We start from the raw sequence: 23,737 nt of genomic DNA, 5'->3' as shown, positions 1-23,737 counted from the left end.
ACACTGGCCAAGTGTGACACTGGAAATTTGTGAAAGTTACTGACGGATAAACAAGCAATTTCAGACTGGTGGAAAATTAAGTTCAAAATACGTTATAAAGTGGCTCTGTAAAAACAATCTGAATGTATACGCATTTACAAAGGGCAGAATATTAAGCATAACATGCTCGTGTAATAATGTTCAAATAAAGACAATTTTAAGCTTCATCAATCAGACATCAACTAAAATTCTGACTAAAGTATCTCTGCCTGGATTAAGACATTAATAATAAGAGTCTCCTGAAAACTTAAAAAAAAGAGCACCTCCATAAACTGTGTTCACTGCATTTTAAGCTAACCTCTGACAAATTTTCAGAAGTACCAGACAGGATCCTTAGGTGGGAAAAATGCCTTCTGACTCAGAAATGTTCAAAGAAGTTAGGTTTAAGCTAAGATAGCGTGCAGCCTTTTTAATGTACAGATAATAATATTTGCTTTCCCATGCCAAGGTAGTAACAACCTGAAGAAGATATTCTCATTCTCTCTGCTTTGAATCTGAATGTGATTAATGATTACAGGCCTTATTTAGAAAACTTCGGTAGAATTTTTTAACGAAACACTTTTTTTCCTGTCATAACTTAAATTACAGTTAGAGTTGGTGATTTTCAAAAAGTATAAAAAGTGTTATCTCCATAATTACACATATTTCCATTTCCATCAAATAATCAAGTTTCCAGAAAGAGGCGAAAAACAATAGCTTTCATTTAGAAACATCTCAAAATCTTTAGAATTATATTTATTCTTAATGTTTGATAAATGCAGTATCATAGAGTGGAGAGTGGCATTTTTCAGGATCCCTTTTTTATCTAGTTGCCTGTCAGAAATCTTAGTTGTTAAAGACCAAGACTTAAGGAATCATTTGAGCATGAAATACAATTATTTAGGTAGGTAGAGTTTCTGTAGACAATTCCATATATGTGTATGCCATATAGAAACAAGTAAACTACATTAATGCAATCAGGATTTATTTATTTTGGAACATTGTGTTCTCTGCATTATGTAGCCCACACCCTCGGCTAATGCTAATGAATATGCAATGCATTTTTTAAACCCATTCTGCAAGAATGGCTCTTTATTATGTAGCATTTTACCATTCTTTTTTTAGAATTAGTTAAGATACGTGAAAGAATCATTTGGGCTACATTCATTGCAAATGACTCAGCTTTTCTTGTAGCAGGTTCTGTGTCCTCAAGTTTCTCTTCCTTCTGATCATTTCCCTTTTAAGTATCAGAAATGTTTTAGGCTACTAACACCTTGGACAGTAGCTACGTTGAATTTCAGTGTTACTGTAGAATACTACGTACTAACTTTAGAGTGATCTTGCTAAAGAGAAACTAGAAATAACACTACATTGGAAATCAGAATCACAGTACAGAGGAACTGCAACATATCTTCTCAGCATTTCTTGATGTATTCCTTCCAGAGACTCAACTTGCTCAAAACTTTTATCGTTGTAAAGATCATCATTTAAACTAGGAAAGCTGCTGCATTTTTTCTTACATTACTTTAAAGATTAGATAACAGATGTCAATTACTCTGTGAAGAGTTGAGTTATGCACTGACGTTCAACCATTCAATGCACTGTAAGTATCTAGATAGATTAGATGACATGATGGGTTTTTTGCTAAATTAAAAATTGATTTATCATGCAATCTCATTTAGCTGTCACTGAAATCAGTGAATTTGCATGGCCTATAAATCACTGATAAAATTTCCTATCTTTGATCATCTATCTCCTTGATAATTAGTTAAAAGTTTATGTAACTTTATTATGAATATCACTAAAACCTACAAGAATAAGCAGAAAATTAAAATTAAATAAGAGAAGGCTAACTCAAGAGATATATTTTCAATATTCATTATGAAAAAGGAACTATGAGAAGCATATAAGGAAGATGGTCATGAATATAGAAAATAAAATATAAAATTTTATGAAATTAATTTTCACCAGAAATTAGACAAATGTTTATCTATTTCCTGATATTCATTTAAGCATTAAAAAATCGTACCTGTGTATATAATTAGAAACCTGTGTATGCACATAAAAAGCTGAAAAAACACTAAATCTTTATATTCTCATAATCATCACTCACATCATAATATTAGAGATACTCTCTCTGCATAATAGCCCTCATGCATATTCAAATATGGATCTTCATTTGAATACTTATTACCTTGAGATGCTTTTCGAAGCCAAGTCCCCGCTTGCTTATCACTTTGAAAAATCTTCCCCTTCCAGCATATGGTTAAGATCAGAGTATGTTTGCAAAAATGACATCTTGGCAATGTGCAAACTTTTTGCATTTCTGCCTTCCTGTAACATTTGCAAGTTTCTCGGTTATATAGATTTTCCAGATAGGTTTCAAAATAAATTTAATTTGCTTTTTTGAAAACACAGGGTAGGTATTTTAAAAGCGGACTTTTCCTTTAAATGCTATGTTTATTATGTATGTAGAACTGCATATTTTCAGATTGTATGAAGTCTTCTTACCCAAGTATGTAGACAGCTCCAAAAGTAATGCCTCCTATTTATTTCCGTGGAGTCTTCAACACATACAGAAAGAACAATAACACTACTTGGAAGAGGAAATTATTGGATAAAAAATACTATTTCCCAACACACTCACCACCATTAGCTATGCATTTTCACCAGCAGTGAACAATAGCCTTCATGTCATGCTCGTAGAAATCTGGAATGTGACTTGCTTTTCATGTTGCTGTCACCAGTGCTGAAACACATACCCACCACCTCACTATGATCAGATCTACTATTTGGTCTCTGTAAACCTTGTGCAAGTGTTAATGAATGTGAATGGGTGGAATTTTTTCCACATGGAGGAATTTAATTACACACCTTTGCTTCATACAAACTTCCATGTCAGACACTATTCTGTCAGACAGCCCCTCTGATGCCATCTTTTGCATAGCAACAAGATGTAACAGAATATTGGTGGGAAAGTTCAATCTCTGCTGTCATACCACCAACACCTGCCTCTATTGCTATGGGTCAACATAATAAAATAGGAGGCATTACTTTTATAGCAGCTCTCATATATATTACCTTTTCTCCATTCCTTTGAATGTTCTTCTACATGTTTGGGAACTGGAAATTAAAAGAACTAGGTCTAATATGCTGTTCTTTCAAGGCATTTAGATACATAATTGCTGTTTATGTATTAAATTTTGATTGCAGTGATTGTAATTTTAGATACTTCACTATCTTTGTGGATTTGCTCCTCAGTGGTTTGACAGAGGAAATTCAGAAAGATGTTGCAAGGCAGAAAAACTTAGATTCTCAGATCTCTGTATAGAAATCACAAGATTGTCTTTCCTCTCTTTCTTCCATGCTCATTATCACTGTTCGGCTTGTCACACAGTGATAAAGGTGGACTGCTGTTAGTCTTCATATTTTTTCTCTTACCAGTTATTCTTTTGTTTATTATGTGTCATAGTTGACGTCCTAAGCAACTGTAATCTTCAATGTAATAGAAATATAGAATATATACTGCAGAAATATAATGGCTACAAGAGGGCTGTGTAGAAACAACTACTATTTTTCTTCTATTTGTCTGTGCTCTATGCACTCTGAAGTCAGTGGCAGAACTGTTGAATTCAGACTTTAATGGTTTATTTGAAGGTCTATTCTCTTTTTCCAGTGACTTCATAACCCAAGGCACCAAACATTTTCATTCGAATTAAAGTTAATTAACCTTCTCCCAAACATGAATTTTTACCTTTGAGAATCTGACTGAAAGACTGAAGCAAAAATAAAATCCACAAGCAAATTATACTGTAGGTGGAGGGATTTAGGAAAACAGCACAATAATTCTGTGGTTTATTGGGCTAATGCTTGCATTACTGAGACTAAAAAGATAGTTGCTGTGCTTTTGATTATACGTACAGCATTTAATGTAGTTAGTATGATTTTTATAGATAATTAATTTACTGCATGAATCAGACCAAAATATGTGATGTTTTGTCTGGGCCATTTTGATGATGGTGGAAAATGTACATTTTAGCAAAAATCTTTAAGCAGAGTTGTAAGCTCAGAAATAGCAGACTTGCTCATTGACACAGATTTTATTTTTAAACACACACTATATTTAAAGTATTGGTATACTACAGCAACATTTTTAATGAATAGTTTTTATATTTCTAGGTTTCTTCATAATCAGTTTGTGAAAAGGAAAAATAATGACTTCTGTAGTATAGAAATTTTAAAAACGCTTCTGAGTCTGAGGAAGCAATTCCAAAGGCTCTAGTCTCACCTGATGCTCTTCATCTCTTTTTTTACCTTGTTACATGAGCTGAAAAACTACTCCACATATTACTGTTCATCTTTCCAGATTGCATAAGTTTCATTCATCTACAAAAATTTAAGAAATTTTTCAAATGAGCATATGATAAAACATTTGAATCGGTATTTAAAATCAGTGTGTGGATCTTTCTTTTAGTGTGTATTTTACACCTTGTTTTAATAGAAATTTTACTTCTGGGAAGTAATAATTAAAAATTATTTTCCCAGTGCTTCTCAATGTGTAAAACCAAAACATCATTATTACCTTTCATATACTGCTTCATTCCTATCACAGTAAATTACCTGAGAGTGTATTGTAATGAGATTCTTCAATTATGTTGCACTTAATGGATGCTAAAAGCACTGGTAATAAGTAAGATTTACTTTAATTTGTCCATGTGTTCATGTAATAAACTAGCAGAACTTTTAAGAGACAAAGCCTGGCATTCTAAACTCCTAAAAATATTGTAATTAAGATGTTTATTACAGTCATTAAATATTTTCTTCTTAGAGCTGAGTCGTTATGTTTGTCATAATTCTTTACAGCTGTTGTTCTTTGAAGCTATAGTTTTGAAAAAAAAATCAACATTTCCATTAATTTTTCAGTAATATTGGCTACTTATTTCAGGCTGTAGGCCACATTATACTCATGTTAGGACTCTAATTAAGCAGAAGCAAAAATTAGTTTTCAGATACGCTTCAGACATTTGGATAATAAACTGAATAAGTGAGATAAAAACGTGATATGATATCTTCATCTAATTACAAAGTATTTCTCTGTAAGTTATTTATTAATACCACATTCATGATCAGTTTTACTAACTCATAGAAATATTTTTGACATAAAATCCCCAAAAACAATATTAGAGACATTAGATGTATTATACCTTTAATCTAGAAGATCAACAGTCACAACATCAGTCATTTTCTCATACCTTTCAAAAGAATGAAATCTATGAATCACTATGCGTGAGTTGTTTTCTCACAGAATTAGTTCCGTTGATGTTAAAACTGATTTTGTAAATCTATAATATAATCTATTTACCTAGTTTATTCAGTTTAAGATTGAACTTTAGATGGAACTTTATTGTGAAAAAAATTATTCCCATGGCAATATTTGAAAGAAATGTCCTATTTAAAAACAAAAAGAATCCCCATTGAAATGCCTCTGATATAACCACTTGAGTTCTGAAATTGTCATGTATATGACATTTGGGAAATCATCCATGTTTGAAAACTAAAACTGATCAGCTACTTAAACATCTTGAAATTGTCACAAAAATACAATTACCAGAAGTTGGGTAGCATTCCCAGGCCTCTTTCAGTATACTGTGACTCCTGCACATCATGCATCAGACTGCATGTTAAGCTCAGTTTGCTTTATGACAGCATTCTTGGTTAAAGCAAAAGCAGAAATCATTACATTTTTATATGCTATTGTAAAATGAACGGAATACTGCCAATCAAAGTAATAGAAAGTAGATTGTATAAATATATGATGACGCTACTAAAACAGTTTTGAAATAAGTGACATCTGAAGCAATTACTTGTTAACATCTTAATTTTGCAGCAGCATTTCAAGTCAAATGTTAAAAAATGAATTGGTCATCTAAAAGTTAGCAAACTTTTATTCTCTACAAGAAAGGGGTTATTTTAATGGCTTTTTTTTTTTTTTTTTTTTTTTTAACAGCTGAGGATGCATGTGGAGGAACTATGAGAGGATCCAGTGGTATCATCTCAAGCCCCAATTTTCCTAATGAGTATCATAATAATGCAGATTGCACATGGACAATTGTGGCAGAACCTGGGGATACAATCTCACTCATATTTACAGATTTCCAAATGGAAGAAAAATATGATTATTTGGAAGTAGAAGGTTCTGAACCACCTGCAATATGGTAAGTCACAAATAGCAATTTTGATTTTGTAAAAAAATTAATGGAAATTTGAAAGGATAACTTGTGATTTTTGCTTTTCTCAATATATCAGGCATTCTTAAAGTTAAGAAAAAACAACCAAAACAAAAGACAATTGTTACTATTGAATATGTTGATGTAATATACATATAGATTTTCTAATTGCAGCTGTAAAATAATTCCAAAATATATTCAAAGACTGAAACATCAAGATGAAAATCACTGTAGACTCATTCACCTCAGTTTCTGTGGGTCTAACCGTTCAGTTGGTGAAACTTTCAGGGAATTTAAATGGTTTCAGGTCAGAGCTTGGGAAAATCACATTGATCACAATTGTTAGTCACGGTCCTCTCGGGAAGAATGTCTGCACAGAGGACTGTATGTGTAGTCTCACTATACAGTGTGGTGAGGATAGGGACATTATTACAATCATCTAGAATTATTCATCCTGATCTGTGAGATACAAGACCTTGGATAGCTGTGGCACTTTTTGTTTGTTCATTTGTTTGATGTTTTTGTTTGTTTGATTGTTTTTGTTTTGTGTTAATTCCAGAGACACTACCTTCAGAGAGGATTTCTGTTTGTTGACTTTGCAATGGTAGAAATGTTTTTGCTAGGCAGGCTTTTGCAATTCTGGATCTCATAGTAACTTCATTGCATAAAACAAGTTTACAAAATAACACAGGTCAGACTCTGTTCACTGAAAAAAATAAATGACACAATGAACAACATATTTTGTAGTTTTCTAGCCTGGTAGTTTTAAGGCACGAGCATCACAATGTTCTGAAGACATGCGAATATGAAAAATTATTGTGTCTGTTATTTTGGCTGAAATATACTACCAGATCACAAAGAGGACATATACAAAACCATAAATCTTAATTGTTAATTGGTTTACAAAGCACTATGAAGGCTATGCGTAACAGATCAATGAGTTTGCATAACAGGCAATTGGCTTGTCCTTTTAAAGTAAGTAGAGCTTTGTTTTCTGATTTGTAAAAAGAAATCAAAATATAAACCCAAAAAGCTAAATTATTTTAAATTTTATAATAAGAACATATCCCAAATTAAGCAATTACATTGTTTTGAAAACAGTTCTAAATTTCTAGAGGTTATGCTTATAAATTATACTCCTTACTACCTCAATGTATTGTAAAGTCTGTACACTGAATATCAGCTTTACTGAATAGTCTCTCATAATTTGAGTTAATTCATACTTCCTCCTATGTAGCTAATTACCTGTATTAGAATATTACTGAATTGCCGCTGACTTTTCAAAAGGTTAAACTGAAATCTTTTCAACCAGCTGTCAGCTAAACAAATTTTAAACAATTAATTACAAAAATTATTAGTGAAGTAACATATAGACAATATGAATCACTTGATTAGCTAAATGTGGATTTGATATTTCTTTAATGTTTTTTGTATTTAGTCATGAGCTTCAAACAAGATTTAGTTTTTTTCCGTAAAAGGCCTTGATTATATTGAAATGATATATGATTATTTTTAAATGGAAATTCTCATTACCTATTTACAAAACAAAAAAGACTAAAATACTAATTTAGTAATTGCTCTCATAGAGGAGCAGATAGAGAGCATATTCTTTTTTTTTTTATTATCATTTATATTCCATAATTAGACTTACATTTAGTTATGAAAAAATATCCCCCCCATGTACTGGGAAAAATAGATCTGGAGAGCTTAATCAGCAACAACTTCTAAGTTAGATTTACACTGGTCATATTTTATATCCCCTTAAAGTATAGCTTGAGGTTTAGTTCAACATATCTTCCTTTGTAAAGTCTGCATAGAAGTATAGCATTAAAACTAAAACAACGCTCTTGATCTTCCATTCTGCAAAACAAATAGTGCATGATTTGTAAAATTACCCTATCATTTAATCTGATTGGTTGGTAGTATTTTAGAATCATGTCTTAGACATTTTGTTGCCTTACATGACTATTATACCCGCTGATTAAAAAAAAAAATCCTATTCTCCTTATGCACAACTACTTGCGTAAGGATATAATCCTACTTCCTGTTTCTAAGTAAAATAAATGAACTAGATAGTCAGTGGCTATCCACAAAAAAATGACAAACAATTCTTCAGGAAGTACTTACTGCCTGTCATCTTTGTGTCAGTCATTATATTATTTCAATTATGCCAAGTCTTTTCTTCGAGAAAATCTTGTTAGCCCATTTTCATTGAGTATTGGGAAAAAAAAATATGTAAATACCCTTCGGGTTTTTTTTTCTGTCTGATCTCAAGGGCTGACTCTGACATTTGATAATTTGAAGGAATGTGACTTTTTTCATGTTGGAAGTGAAACTGAGAGAAAATAATTTCTTCAACATACCTATTTTTTCCCTTCTTTTTCTCAATAAAACAAAAACTCAAATGAGATATAATGAAACTTTCCTTTCTATTTAAATGAAAAGTATTAGACAGTCTGATGAGAGAAGTAGCAATTTCATTATGGGATAATTTAGCCAGCATATGGAAACTTAGAGTTAAATGAGTACCTGAAAAAATATGAGTTTATTTATAATGGTATCTACGATACTTAGAATGTTTCAGTCTCTTATTTTGTTATTGTTAACTTTAAATGAAATACTTCCTATTCAATGATTAAAAAAATTGAATAATACTCTAAGCTACTTTGACATAGTTGTCCTTGTTCCCAGTATGTACCCTAGTCCAAATTGTTAAGACAACTGTTAAAACTAATTCAGTTATATAGACAACATTGTAGAACCTCACTCCAAGAATATTCTGTAATAATGTGCTTAGAGCAAAGTCCTCATGAAAGGAGAAGAGGATGGAAAATTTCACACTGTCCTCAAAAAGATTTTACAATCATAGAATCATAGAATCAAAGACTTCTTAGTTGGAAGAGACTTCTACAGAACATCTAGTCAAAATTCCCTGCAATGAACAGCGACATCCACACCTAGATCATGTAGCCCAGGGCCTGATCCAACTTCGTCTTGAAAGTTTCCAGGGACGGGGCATCAACCACAACACTAGGCAACCTGTTCCAGTGCTTCACCACCCTGGCTATAAAAGATTTTTTTCCTTATATCTAACCTAAATCTACCCTTGCTGAGCTTGAAAACATTTCCCCTTGTTCTGTTGCCACAGACCCTGCTAAAGAGTCTGTCCCCTTCTTTCCTGTAGCTCCCCTTTAGATACTGAAAGGCAACTATCAGGTCACCTCACAGCCCCAGCTGTCTCAGCCTGTCCTCATAGGAGAGGTGTTCCATTCAATGGATCATTTTTGTGGCCCTTCTCTTGGTGAGCTCCAACAGGTCTATGTCTCTCCTGTATTGAGGACTCCACATCTGGAGTACTCCAGGTGAAGTTTCACCACTGTATACTAGAGGGGCAGTATCACCTCCCTTGACCTGCTGACCACGCTTCTTTTGATGCAGCCCTGGATATGGTTGGCTTTCTGGGCTGTGAGGGCACATTGCTGGCTCATGTCCAGCTTGCAATCCACTAGTACCCCCAGGTCTTTTTTTGGCAAGGTTGAGCTCAATTCTTTCATCTTCCATCTTGTATTAGTAGTGAGCATTGCCTTGACTGAGTTGCAAGATCTTGTGTTTGGATTTGTTGAACCTCATGATATTCACCTGTGCCCACTGCTCGAGTCTGTTTAGGTCCCTCTGCATGGCATCCCATTCCTCTGGTGAGTCAACCACACCCCACAGCTTGGTGTCATCAGCAAACTTGCTGAGAGTGCACTCGACCCCACTGTCTATGTCACTGATGAAGATATTAAAGAGTATCGGCCCCAGCACCGGCCCCTGGGGGACACCACTCATCACTGATCTTCATCCAGACACTGAGCCGTTGACCACCACTCTCTGGAATTGATCCTGCAGCCAGTTCTTTGTCCATTGAACAGTCCACCCATCAAATCCATATCTTTCCAATTTGGAGAGAAGGATGTTGTGGGGTACCATGTCAAAGGCCTTACTGAAGTTGAGATAGATGACATCAGTGGCTCTTCCTTTCTCCATTGATGCAGTGACACCATTGTAGAAGGCCACTACTTTGGTCAAGCAAGATTTGCTCTTGTTGAAGCCATGCTGGTTCTTCCATTTCACCTCTCTGTCTTCCTTGTGCCTACAGCACAGCTTCCTGTGGATCTGTTCCATGATCTTTCCATCTTTTGAATTTGTATTTCTGGTTTTGATTACCAGCTTAATTTAGCTGTTGTTGAAAAACAAATTGATAGTTTCTCGTCCTACATGTTTGGAGAGTTTGGGTATTGCAAGTAGATTCTGCAAAGATATTAGAATTAATTGAACTTGAAATTATGATTAGCTTTGAATGATCTAGTACATTTTTTCATGATTCTACTTTAAAGCAATTGCTATTCCCAATAAAACGTGATGGCTGTCATAAAATATGACAAGCTTAGATCTCTTATCCAGAGAACTACTGCAGTAATCTGAATAAGGATCACCATTTTGTTTTCAAAGAGCATATAATTATGCAAATATTTTATTATTTTTTAGCATGAAGATGAACAATACTGCAGAAGTGCTTGAGAGAGTAGCCATGTCTCAAATGTATGTCTGCTTTGACAAAATATATATATATATATATGTATACGTTGTCATCTCTGTTCTGTCTTGATAAGAATGTTCTTACGAGAATATCTTTGCATACTGCTTTAGCATTTGATCCACCACTGGAATGCTCATGCAAAATAATAGGACATACAATTTCTCAGTTCTTTAAGAGAAGATTGAAATAAGATGCAATCGCTCTTTCTAAAACAAAATAGCTCAATTTTATTATACCAACAGCATATTTTTCAGAACTTCAAAACCTTTCTTATTTAATTTTCCTAAAAAGTGAGGGAGGCTTAGAATTTCTTACGGTAAATTGAAGTGTTGAATTTTCTAAACCAGTACTCTGTATCTGGTTTTTAGCTAAAGTATTGTCATTTCCTGTAGAATAGATACAGCCAATGAAAAATGGAATATACCAAATGAAAATGTGACAACATAGGCAATTTATTTCTGTTCTGAAATATACTTAGATATTTCATTGTTTGATACTGCATATTTTTGGGTCATTTTAACTTCCTTAAAATAACCAATTACTAAAGAACAATAGCTAAAAAAAAAAGCAACATAATTTTTTGCTTCTTTTTTTGTTGTTGTTGTTCTTTTTTTTTCCCCGAAAGAAATATCCTCTTTTGCCTTAGTTTTTAATAGTATTCTATGGAGAATGAAATTCTGTTTTTCCAAACTCTGTCCCTTAGTTCTGATACAAGAACAAAAACATGCAGCTCAAAGCTTAACACTACCTTCTGAATTAATAAGAACACAAAAAATAGAGTCTTTCTTTGTATTCCCAAATTGGGCTTTATTACAAGTAAGTAGTTATTGTTTCCTATAAACTTGGTTTTGTCTTTGACCCAAGAACATTTCTGATGAACTTTTCAGTGGATACGGAGTGTTTCCAAACAAATATTTAATACTGTAAAGTTACATTTATAAGTATTTTCTGTAGCACATCTAAGGAGAATTAGCACACTTTATCCTTTAAAATTTATGTCAATCATTATTTTCCTTTTAAGACAGGGAAACAGTTTCTCATTAATGAAGAAATATAATCACATTCATAAACATTCACAGATGAGGGCTGCTCTGAAAGTAATACCTCTTACTTTATTATGTTGGCTCATGACATCAGAGGCAGATGTTGGTGATATAGCAGAAAAGGTAAATATTATGTTACATTTTGTTGCCATGCAACAGGTGGCAACAGAGGTACAGTCTGACCAAGTGTTGTCTGACATGGAAGTTCATATGAAGAAAAGATGTAGAATTGAATTACCCCATGCAGAAAAAACTGCATTCAGTTACATTCATCAACAGTCACTGAATATTTATGGAGACCAAGCAATGGATGTTAGCACAGGGAGATGTTGGGTGATGTGTTTCAGCAGTGGTAGCAGCAACATGAAAGAAAAGCCATGTTCTGGATGGCCATGCACAGTTGTCACACCACAAAATGAAGTACCAGAATGAAGTGTCTCAATCAGTTAATCAGCACAAATTTGTGGATTACGACCAGGAACTGCGCACAGAGCTGAATTACAGCTTCAGTATGTTGGAGACTGTGGTGACATCATTGGAATATCACAAAGATTGCAACAGGTGGGTCCCATGAATGTTCACACTGGAATAGAAAGAAGAGCACATCCAAGTTTGTCAGGACTTACTGAGCCAATACAAGGATGAAGGTGACAGTTTCCTGGGTCACATCACTACTGGTGACAAGAGATGGTGTTGCTACTAGAAGTGGGAGTCAAAAAGGCAGTCGATGGAGTGGTGACATGTGAACTCCTCATCAAAGAAAAGGTCAAGACACAGTCCTCAGTGGGTAAGGTGATGTGCACTGTTTTTTTGGATAGGAAAGGGGTGATTCTTCTGTGTTTTCTGAAATGTGGACAAACCATCAACTCCAACCACTACATCTTGACTTTGACTAAGCTGAAGGCTTGAAATTCCAGAGTCAGTCTGGAGGAGAGGACATCTTTTGCAGCACAATAATGCCAGGCTCCACATCAGTTTGAAGACTGTGGAGTACACTGGCAGTCTTGGCTGCACTGTCTTGACACATGTACTATATAGTTTAGACTTGGCACCTTCTGACTTCCATCTGTTTTGGCTAATGAAAGATGGACTGTGGGGGCGACATTTTCCTAGAAACAATACCATTATAGCAGCTGTGAAACAGCAGGTCACCTCCATAAGTGCAGATTTTTATGAGTGTGGCATGTGCTTTTTTTCATAACTGGTGAAAATGCATAGCTAAAGGTGATGAGTATGTTGAAAAACATTTTTGTAGTGGAGAACTTGCTCTATCAAATAGTAATATTGTGTTTTTGAATCTGTTATAGTTTCCCTGAAAATAATTAAGAAGCATTACTTTCAGAGCTACCTATATATGTGTAAATATTTATCTGAGCTTTCAAGCTTCAAGCCTTTATATACATATATATATATATATATATATATGAGAAAACAATTGTCCTAAATAAATAACTAATACTGGTATGCTGATTAAGCAGTAGCTTTAAACACAGTGTTCTTGAATTTCCCAGGAGATCCTCTTTTGATGTTTGTAAGAAAATAACTACATTTTAACTTCACATCTTACTTCCTAACTTTTTTTCTGAATATAAATTTGCAAACACTGTTAATGAAGTTTAAAACATTAGTAAAACGTTTAAAAAGCATTTAGTGAAATAACATACAACATTTTATACAGAAACAATACACTTAAATAGACATTCATGGAGAATAAGTTTTTTTGTTCAATAAACTAATAATAAATTTATCTCTAAATAAAATTACAGATGAAAAATCATATTTTATAAATCTTGATAACTTTGCACAATACTGCTATTTGATCCAAGCATTCATAAGTACAGATATTTTGTATTAGTAAATGTTTATGCTCAGTGCCTGACTGGGATGTTAATTTAGGAAAAAAGAAGAAAATGCCAGGATGAAATAAGTTCTTCCTCCTTGTGTAGACTCTCAGCTTCTGTACTTAGTGATCTGAGAACGTCCTTAGCAACATTTGCTTTAAATGTTTATGTTGTATAGCAATAAATGTTCTTTTGTTAGTTATCATTCTTCAAGAGTCCTTCTTCAAAATACTGCACAATGCCTTTAACAAATGAGTTGGGTTTTTTTTTTTGTTTTTGTTTTATTTTAATCCAAGTAGGCTGTGTCTATGACTTCACTGTTGTCCACACACTCATGTATTTCTTAAAATATCCTTCATTTATGTGTCTCATTCTTCCCTCTACAAAAACTGTTATCTCTTTCCTTGCATTCAGCCCTATATATATGAGTTATCTTCCTTATTATAATTTTAGTCATTTTTAATGAAGTATTGACACTATCTTAGGTATGATTACAGTTTACTCACTAGTTATTATAGAAAGTTTTTGAATTTATGTTTAATACTCAGAGGAAGGACTCATGAAAATAATAATTATGAGTAATACAATCCTAATAGGAATGTTAAAAGACTCTGATGATAGAATGTAATCTGATAAAGTTGAGTTCAAATTTAGAAAACAATGATAAAACTGTCACTCTTTAAGACATTAAAAATGCCTTCAGAAGTATGTTGCACTCGTAGCTAAATAGATGGAAAAAAGGTTTCTATTAGGATGGCTAACAAACAGCAAACATAAAAATCCACTGAGAAGTGACTAGGAGAATTTTTCTTTGCTGACTGTAAAAATAAAAAGAATTAATATTATAAAACATAACTGCAATTACTACGTTGTCCCTTCCTTGAGATAAAAGGAAGTGTGTAAATCATTGAAACTGCATGGTTTTGTAGCAACTTGACTGTTGAACCGGAAAAACAAAAAGAGAGAAAAGGAAGGAATAGTAATGATGAAAGTACTATCTGGTTTACCTCTGATAATCAATGTGTTGTGCATTGTAATCTTCATCTTCTTTCTGACTGAGAACAGAAATGAAGAGTTTATTTTTTTTCTTGGAAAAAAAGTGCTTGCCACAGTAAACAGATATACTGTCCTTCAGTGCTTATATCCCAGGTTTGATTTCATGTGTGATGGTTCAGAATTTTGCCAGTGTCATATCTATCAGGTCCAAGAAACACAGACATGCTGCAACACGTAGAAGAAGACCGAGTGGTTAGAAGGCAAAATCATTACAGTTATTGTGGAGTTTATTGGCAAATTTTTCATTTGTTGTTCAGCAGTTTGGTTTCATTTCGTATCATCTGTAAAGGAATTTGAAATCGATTTTACAGCCAGTATTCTCCAAAAGCTTAGTGAACCATGCAAAGAATTTGACTCTAAGACAGGGAAAAAGATCTAGTAACACATTTAACAGTGGAAGCAAAGGCATCTCTTTTGTGCTATTTACTTTTCAGTCTTTCTGAAGAAATAGAAATACCTTCCACAGTACCATATTCTACTGTCTTTTTTTTCAGCATTAATTCCTCGAGTTGTAATTGTAAACCTAATGCTGCTCAGGTTGCACTTCAAAGTATAATGCACAAAAGTATCTGAAATACTTCAGACATAATAGACACATGTAACTACAAGTTACAGGACAAAAATCTTCATTCTGTCATGTAACAATAGGGATCTTGAAGTTTATGCTTTGTCGTTGTTGTTGTTTAAAGACATGCTTTGTTACTTTGTGACATTTACAATAAATAGACTTTATTCTCAGTAAAGGAACTTCTATAGGAGCAGATGATATATGCTGGCTCATATTCACCTTGTCATCCACTAGTACCCCCAAGTTCTTTTCAGCAGGGCTGCTCTCTGTCCTTACATCCCCCAGCTTGTATTGATAGTGGGAGTTGCAATTACCCAGGTGCAAGACTCATGAGATTTATTGAATGAGATTCTCATGAGATTTATTGAATCTCACAAGGTTCAGTTGGGCCGACTGCTTTAGCCTGTCTAGATCACTTTGAATAGCATCCTGTCCCTAGAGTGTGTCAGCTTGTACCACAGACTTGCTGAGGGTGTACTTGGTCTCACCATCTATGTCACTGATGGAGATGTTAGAGCACTGGTCCTAGTACTGACCCCTGAGGCACACTACTTGTCTCTGATCTCTATCCAGACATTGAGCCTTTGACCTCGACTTTCTGGTATGATCTCACAACCAGTTCCTCATCCATTGAAAAGTCCACCAATCACATCCACTTCTTTCCAGTATGGAGAGAAGGATGCTATAGATCATGCCAAAGGCCTTACTGATGTTCTGATAGGTGACATTAGAGGCTCTTCTCTAGTACACTGATGCAGTTATGTCTTCATAAAAAGTGACAAGGTTGGTCAGGTAGGACCTGCCCTTGGTGAAGACATGCTGTTTATCCCATACCACCTCTCTCTCTTCCATATGCCTTATCATACCTTCCAGGAGGATATTCTCCACGATCTTCCCTGGCACAGAGGTGAGGATGACAGGTCAGTAGTTCCCTGAGTCATCCTTTCTACCCTTTCTTAAAAATGGATGCTATATTGCCTTATTTCCAGTGACCAGGGACTTCACCTGAAGTCAAATATCAAATGTCATCAAAAGTGGATTATGAAGAGAGAGGATTATTATTATAATTATGATTATATTATTATTAATATGTACGAAGTTATTGTCATGTGAAGTCAATGAGCTATCCAACAGTTTTCAAATGAGCAATTCTTCACTGGATGGTCTGTCTCAGTACATTGTACTCAACAGAGATAGGATTGAATCAATTTCCCAAAGTCTTAACAATAATCAGAAGCAAAGTGAAAAAAATTCTCAAGAATACTTATCTAGTAGGAGAATGCTCTGTTTTTTTCTTCCATCCCTCTTGTGCAAGAACTTGCTGACTGCTGTGTCTGCACTTCCATGGCCCACTTTAACTCTCGGTGGATGAAGCAGCTCTGAGTGTTTCAACTATTGTTATTTGTAACTCTTACTTTGTAGAAACCAGATAAATGATAGTCTAGATCTGGGGCATTTTACTAATTAATTCTAAAAAAGCAGGATCCGTAATAAAAACAAACACAAAATGTTCTGGAGTCCTTGACTCACCAGCTTCTGAAGAAAAAAATATAGATGGAAAAATTACTTGATAATTCAACAAGGAACACTTTCACTGTGCTTACTCAAGCAGAATGCTGCACTTGTTTCTCTATGGTCATTTACTATTGTCTCAGGATGGCAGTTGCTGGTGTAGCAGGAGAGACTGATAGCTGCTGTCTTGACTTGAAATATTGGTGAATGAGCTGGCAGATCCTGCAAGTACTGTTGAAACAAGCCCTCTTTTGTGATTCATGAGTTGTATACTAGATAAAGGGGTAGTACACATAAGGCAAAGTGTAACATAAAACAAGGCAAGAAAAGAAAAAAAACCAACAACTCCAAAACCTTTCAAAGTAAACATATATGTAATTTTTAAGTTTGTTTCATTTGTCATTCATACAAAATTCACAGGCCCCTCAGATGTGTTCTGAATCTCTGCCATGATCTTTGTTCACCTTATTCAGCAAAGTAAGCAACATGTCTTGGGAGAAAAGTTATTCCTGCAAAGATAATCCCAAGTGACTCTTGCTTCTAGATTCCAGGCAAAAATAATTGTGTTTTCTGTATCAAGTAAACTGTTTACATTCATAATTCCAGCTTTTGAGTCTCAAAAGACAGTGGTCAAAAGTATAGCATTTCAAATAAGTGAATAAAATCCTGTGCCTCCATGAATAAATCCTGAAAACAAGATAAAGCATTGCTTATATGGGGCCTAGAGACTACTCAGATCTTCAGACGCTCCTTCATTTATTTATGATTGCCCATCTGTTTTACATGTGAAGATGGTTTTAGGAATGGGTGCAAAAACACTGGTGCAACTAAACCAGTAACTAAAGCAAAACACAAGTGTCAGAGCAATTTTTAGTCATTATATGCTATCCAGTATGCAGGTAACCAACTGGTCACAGTCCACAGTATCCTGGTTGTGACATAACAGTTGGGAAAAGAAGAAAAGAAGCAATTCATGTATGCTTACTATAGGTTTATTTGTGATGTATATGTGATTTCAGTTTCCAGAAAATTTGGATATTCATTGAACTTTTCATCTCTCTACTAAACTCATTAATGAAGATACTTATACATAGATCATTCTAAAATAACGCCTCCAAATTATATGCACAAAAACGACAACAGATTCAAAAAGCACAATAACACTATTTGATAGAGGAAATTCTCAGCTACAATACACCTACAATACACAGCCACAATAATATTTTTAACATAGATACCGTGATTAGCTATTCATTTTTGCCACTGATGAACAAAACCCTCGATGCTACATTCTTAAAAATCTTTACCAGCAGAGGTTACACACTGTCACTGTCGCCACTGCTGAAACGCAGCACCCACCACCTCACTGTAATTAAAATATACTGTTTGATCTCCATAAATGTTCAGCAAGCATTGATGAATGTCAGCGGGTGCAATTTGTTCCGCATGGAGGAATTTAATTAGACACCTTTGCTTCATATGCACTTCCATGTTAGATGGCCATTTTATCAGACTGTTCCTCTGCTGTCTCATGACAAAGAAATTGAATGGAATATTGGCAGAAAGGTTCAACCTCTGCTGCCATTCCACCAATATCCACCTTTGATGTTGTGGGCCGACATAGTAAAATAGACGGTATTACTTTCAGAGCAGTCTTCATATATATTATCTTTTCTCCATTCCTTTGACTGGAGAAACCAACTTCCAATCTTGGCTAAGTAAGCCTTTTGTATATTTCTGTGTAAGACAGTTACTAGAGCCTTTACATCTCCTGTTCAGCTTTTTCTGTGCTCTAACTTTTGCAGTTGGACTAATATATTTGAATCAGCAGAAAAACTTCCTACCCCATGGTACATGTTCTCTCATCCTTAAAGCATATAACACAGGTTCTGACATCTTTCATCTGGATATATTGCACTGCTGCACAGCTGTTTTTCCCCATTATATTTTATGTCAGAGGATAAACTTTTGCCATCAACCCTGTCTGCTGAGCAAGATCATGCTGTCCAGTATGTCCTAAGTGAAGGGTAAGGTGACAGACTGTTGCAGTAGGGCTTGGTTTTTTTGACAATTTACATTATGTCTTTCAAATAACAAACACTTGGAATGAAGATACCAACTTTCTAACAGAACTTTCCAACTCTCTATGACTTAGAGTATTTTGATATTTAATGCTAAAATGCAATATATTTCTTATATATTGGTTGTTTTTCATTGTTATTTTTTCTAGAGAATTATAATAAAGGAGAAATTCCTGAATAAGATGGAATTAAGGAAACATTACGCTACTGAGACAACTGTGCAAGTAAAAGCAGTTTGATTTCTGTGGGAGAAAAATGAGATTTATGACAGCAGCAAAAGTTAATACTCCTTAGAGTATGATTTCTGTTGTTTCTAATTATAAAGAAATCTGCTAACAATATACACAAACCTATTACTGGATGTAAGCTGGCTAGCTAGATGTTCTGTTTCTATTGAAAATCCTGCTCAACAAAACTATAGCTTTGCTGAATGTTCTGAAAATTACTTTTATTACTGTAGTTTATGTTTCAGGCTTTCATAGCCATACATTGGAATGCTGCAATTCCATTTAATTCTGGTAACTTTGTGTACAGAGTCCCCAAAACTGTGAAGTAGAACAGTACATTCAATACATATTGCTAACTTCTTCCACAAAGATTCAGTACGCATAAATAAAGTTTGAATCACTAAATTTGTGGTTTCAACAATGTGCTGTTGTTAACAAAAAATGTAATTCAAATTAAATTAAAGCCTGACCTATTCATTATGACTATTTCTCTTACCTTTTTTATTGCTGCAGGAAAAGTTAAAAATGAAGCTGGTGGTTTCAGTTGCCTAGTTCAGTTTACACAGTAGGCTACATGATACTTAGCAACATATCCTGTACTTCTGGTCTTTAACTTTACTCTAGCTGCATGCTGCAATATGGCACACAGATTTAAAATTTAGTGTCTCATAATTCAAGGCAGGAGTGGTGTTCAAACTGAAAACCAGTGATTTTTACATCTGGGTAGTTCAAGAGAATATGTACTTTCAGTTAAAGGAGATCTGGAAACAAACACTCAGCTGACATCTGAGACTGACTCTAAAAGAAAACATTTAGAAGTAGGATACCATTGATGTATGTCAGTGGGGAAAATAATATGGCAAACAGCTACAAAAACAAGGAGACTCTAGGAATGTACCTGATGCCATAGCACATAAAAAAAACAATATTGTAGTCATAATTTCTATCAAAGAAATTTGGTTGGACAAATTACATGATTAGAGAAATATTGATTCAAATAGGAAACAGAGATAGTTAAATGTACTGTATCAAGTTTCTGAACTATGCATGTGTTTATTTATGTAAAGTCAATTAAGAACTATAAAAGATCAATTTCTTACTAAATATATGTATATATATAGCATTTTTAAAAGAAATATATCAAAGAGTAGTGCTACCATAAATATTTTTAGCAGAATATTAAATTAGGAGAGCAAGGCATTCTATTCTTCCTTTCTTCCTTCCTTCCTTTTTTCCTTCCTTCCTTCTTTCCTTCCTTCTTTCCATCCTTCATCTGGAATTCAATTGAAAGAGTAGAAAGGGCCAACAAAGAATCAAGAATTGCCAAAATTATTAGGACAGTAATTAATTAAGGGGGTTTTTTGTGTGTGTGAGTAAAAGAAGAATCTGTATAAGAATATGAAAGATTAAGGCAATTTGGGGTGAATCATTATTATCATGGATGGGTAAATAAAGGAGATATCAGTACTATGTATGATGACATTAGACATAAAAAAAAAAAGCACCCTAAACTCCAAAAAAAAAAGAAGGGCTAAGATAATTTGTATGTGATCTAGTAGTAAGTGAAAGAGAATATACTAAACATGTGATAAGGGTAAAATAATACAAAAGAAAGATATAAATAATTTGGGGACTATTAAAACTCCTTGTACATTCATACAGATTAGAAAGAAATTTTAAAAAGAAATGAATGAATTTAAGCAGAAAATAGGAAGCTGTGAGAATACAATGAGAAAATCTATCACGCTTGTTGAATTACAGCAATCAAAGTACATAAAAGACATTGATGGAAAGTATGTATAAAAATGTTTCAGGTGAAAATAAAACAAGTGAAAACAGGTCCTTATACTAAAGCAAATAACATGTGGAAAAAGACAGAGACACCTGAGAAGTTGTAACCAAGTCAGTTGGCTTTAAGCTCTGGAAAAATAATAAAAAAGAGTAATAAAAAATTACTTAATGTAAAATCTAGTTTGTTTTCCTAAGACATTCACTTCTTATTACAAATCAGAGGAAAAGCGATTCACTGTGGTTTCTAAATACTTGGTGTATTAAGTTGGGAAAATGCATATGAAAAATAGTTATCAGTCTCTGTAAGCCATTTCAGTTTGCGTCTTGGAGGGTTTCATTCTAGGCTTGGTAATGTTAAATATTTTCTCTCTAATTTGGTTATTGAAATAGAAATTATGCATAAATATTGTTAATCACACAGACTTGTGGGGGGCTGCAAACTCTTTGGAGAATAGAAATATATTTCAAGATAACGCTGATAAATAAAACTTTCAAATATAATCAGGGTGAAATTTACTTCAGTCAACTACCAAATGCTGCAGGCTAATGGGAGAAAACAAAGGCATAAATAGAAAATGAGGAATAAATACCCAGACAGAGGAATAATAACCAGAACCTCAGGAAAACATCAGAAGTTACTAGTCATAATAAACATTTGTAAACAGTGTGTCCCTCTGTTCACTAGTCCTATAGTCATGTGTGTGCATGTGCATGCTTTTGCATATAGGTTTAACGGAGATGCTGACTAGTCTTGAATTCTTCAGTAGCTGAAAAGAATTGTAAATTGAAGTTAATTTACAAATTAAAATTATACTTGATATTTACGCAGCCTTTAAAACTATACTAGCAGTTATACAAACATTTTAATGTTTCCTAATCAGCTATTTCCCTGAATATCTTTCTGAAGAACAAAAAAAAATTAAAACACTTATTTCATTAGCTGATGTTGTATCTCAATAAGCCTAACATTTGTTCTCTGTGTCATGCAAGGATGAGTGTTACAGGTTAGGACTGAAGAACACTGATACAGCCGTAGAGGCTAAGATTTCTTTTACCCGCCCATGCTCATACTTACTATGCCTTAGCATAGTATATGCATAGCATATACTACATAGTATATGCATAGCATAGTATATGCATAGCATATGCCTTAAGCTTATAGTTGACATTTACTGGAAGTCATTTACATTATATAACTTTCCAGATAAATTTCATGCACAAAAGCATTATTTTGGTGGAACAGAACTAATATTTTTGGAAGTAATTATAACTTTGTATGGTAAATAAAGAGAATTGTTCTAATTAATGTTTGCTTAAAATCTGCTTTAGTTTGGAAAGTTTGCAGAATTAATTGGCATTTAAAGCGAGGCACAAGATTTTCCCAGAGTACAAAATATTATCAGTGAATCTTCTAATCCTTATTCTTGCTCTCTAGCATAACTTATATATATAGTAGCCAATATATTAAACACTTAACAGAAATTTTATATTAAATATTTTCATTTTCTTTTGTCCATTTTAGAAGCAATCATTCTTTAGAAGGCCTCTTTGCTCACAGATTTTGGATTTAGAAGGAGGAAGAAAAATCAAGGGAATCAAGAAAAAAAATATATATTCTTATATAACAATGAAAATGTTACATTTCCATTTTAAGAAACAAATATTCATTTAAAATAAGTTTTAAACAGTTCTAATTTGAAGACTTTTACATGCCGGGTATACAATAAAAGGCATACATTGCTCTAGTAAAATCAATTTGAAATAGTCCCAATCATCTTTTGTTATTTTAAATAATACTAATTATCTGCAATTAAAAATATACTATAAGAATTTCTAGTACTCAGAAGAATCTTGCACATTCTTTTTAGATCACAATTTATTGTTGTAATGTATTTTTTAGACATTTATTGCTCTTTAAATTTTCAGTATGTGTGTTTTCTGTTGGAAGAATTAAACTACCAATGTTAATCTGAGAGGCATGGTTCCAAAGTATGGGTAGGTTAAAATGCTGTGATCTGGATCACTAGTTCACAATCTGCAAAGAAACAGCAAGTCACTAGCAGCCAGACCCATGCAGTGGTGTCCCTGAAGTGTATGCATAATTCTGTGAACAGCATTTCGCTTTTGTCAGAAAACAATTATATAAATTGTGATTTGCAGATATGTATGAAGATTTTTCATCGATTAAAAAATTTGTACAAATATACATAAACACATTTAAAATAAGGAACCTAAATCCATTATGTCAAATTTGTTGTAAGATTTGCCACAAATGTTACATTTATAAATTGCTCCTATGATACTTATTTTTCTAAAAAATATATAAAAACTGGGAAAAAAAACCATGTCTCTTTTATTCCAGATAGCATATATAAACTCAACAATCACTCAAAAATCACGTTTTGGTGCATCATTTTAAATACGACTTCTTTAAAGTCAAAAGAATTTATACTAGAATCTTGAGTTTTTTGCATGAATGCATCACTTAATCTATCTGCAATATTTAGATCTGTGCCTAAATAGGTAAATGTACGTCTAGAACTGGAAGATGTACAGATGCATGAAATCCTTGCTATGGACAATTATTCTTACTTCTCAGTGAACATGAGTAGCTCATGGAAACAAAGGAGAAGCAGTCATATGGCACAAAGGAAAAGAACTGGGGTGCTCTGTGGTGCAAGCCTCTTCCATTCAGGATCTGACATCCATGTTATTGTGCATTATTTTCTAGTCTTTTCAGACACACAAGCAGAGTTTTGATGTTCAGAATCTGAATTTATTGAGGAGATTG

At 33.7% G+C, this 23,737-nt stretch overlaps 1 protein-coding gene across 3 annotated transcripts in view; it reads left to right on the top strand.

Annotated features, from left to right (window-relative positions):
• Window positions 1-23,737, top strand: part of CSMD3 (CUB and Sushi multiple domains 3) — a 641,503-nt gene that overhangs the window by 189,513 nt on the left and 428,253 nt on the right. For all 3 annotated transcript variants that reach the window (XM_021388208.1, XM_021388207.1, XM_021388206.1), the window contains exon 5: window positions 6,026-6,233. In XM_021388208.1, the coding sequence (XP_021243883.1) occupies window positions 6,026-6,233 (208 nt within the window). The remainder of the gene's footprint in view (window positions 1-6,025; window positions 6,234-23,737) is intronic.

Source organism: Numida meleagris, chromosome 2 (genome assembly GCF_002078875.1).
Source record: "Numida meleagris isolate 19003 breed g44 Domestic line chromosome 2, NumMel1.0, whole genome shotgun sequence".
In the NCBI taxonomy this organism is placed as follows: domain Eukaryota; kingdom Metazoa; phylum Chordata; class Aves; order Galliformes; family Numididae; genus Numida; species Numida meleagris.
Note: the sequence above shows the minus strand (reverse complement) of the source record. Positions and strands in the feature narration are given on the sequence as shown.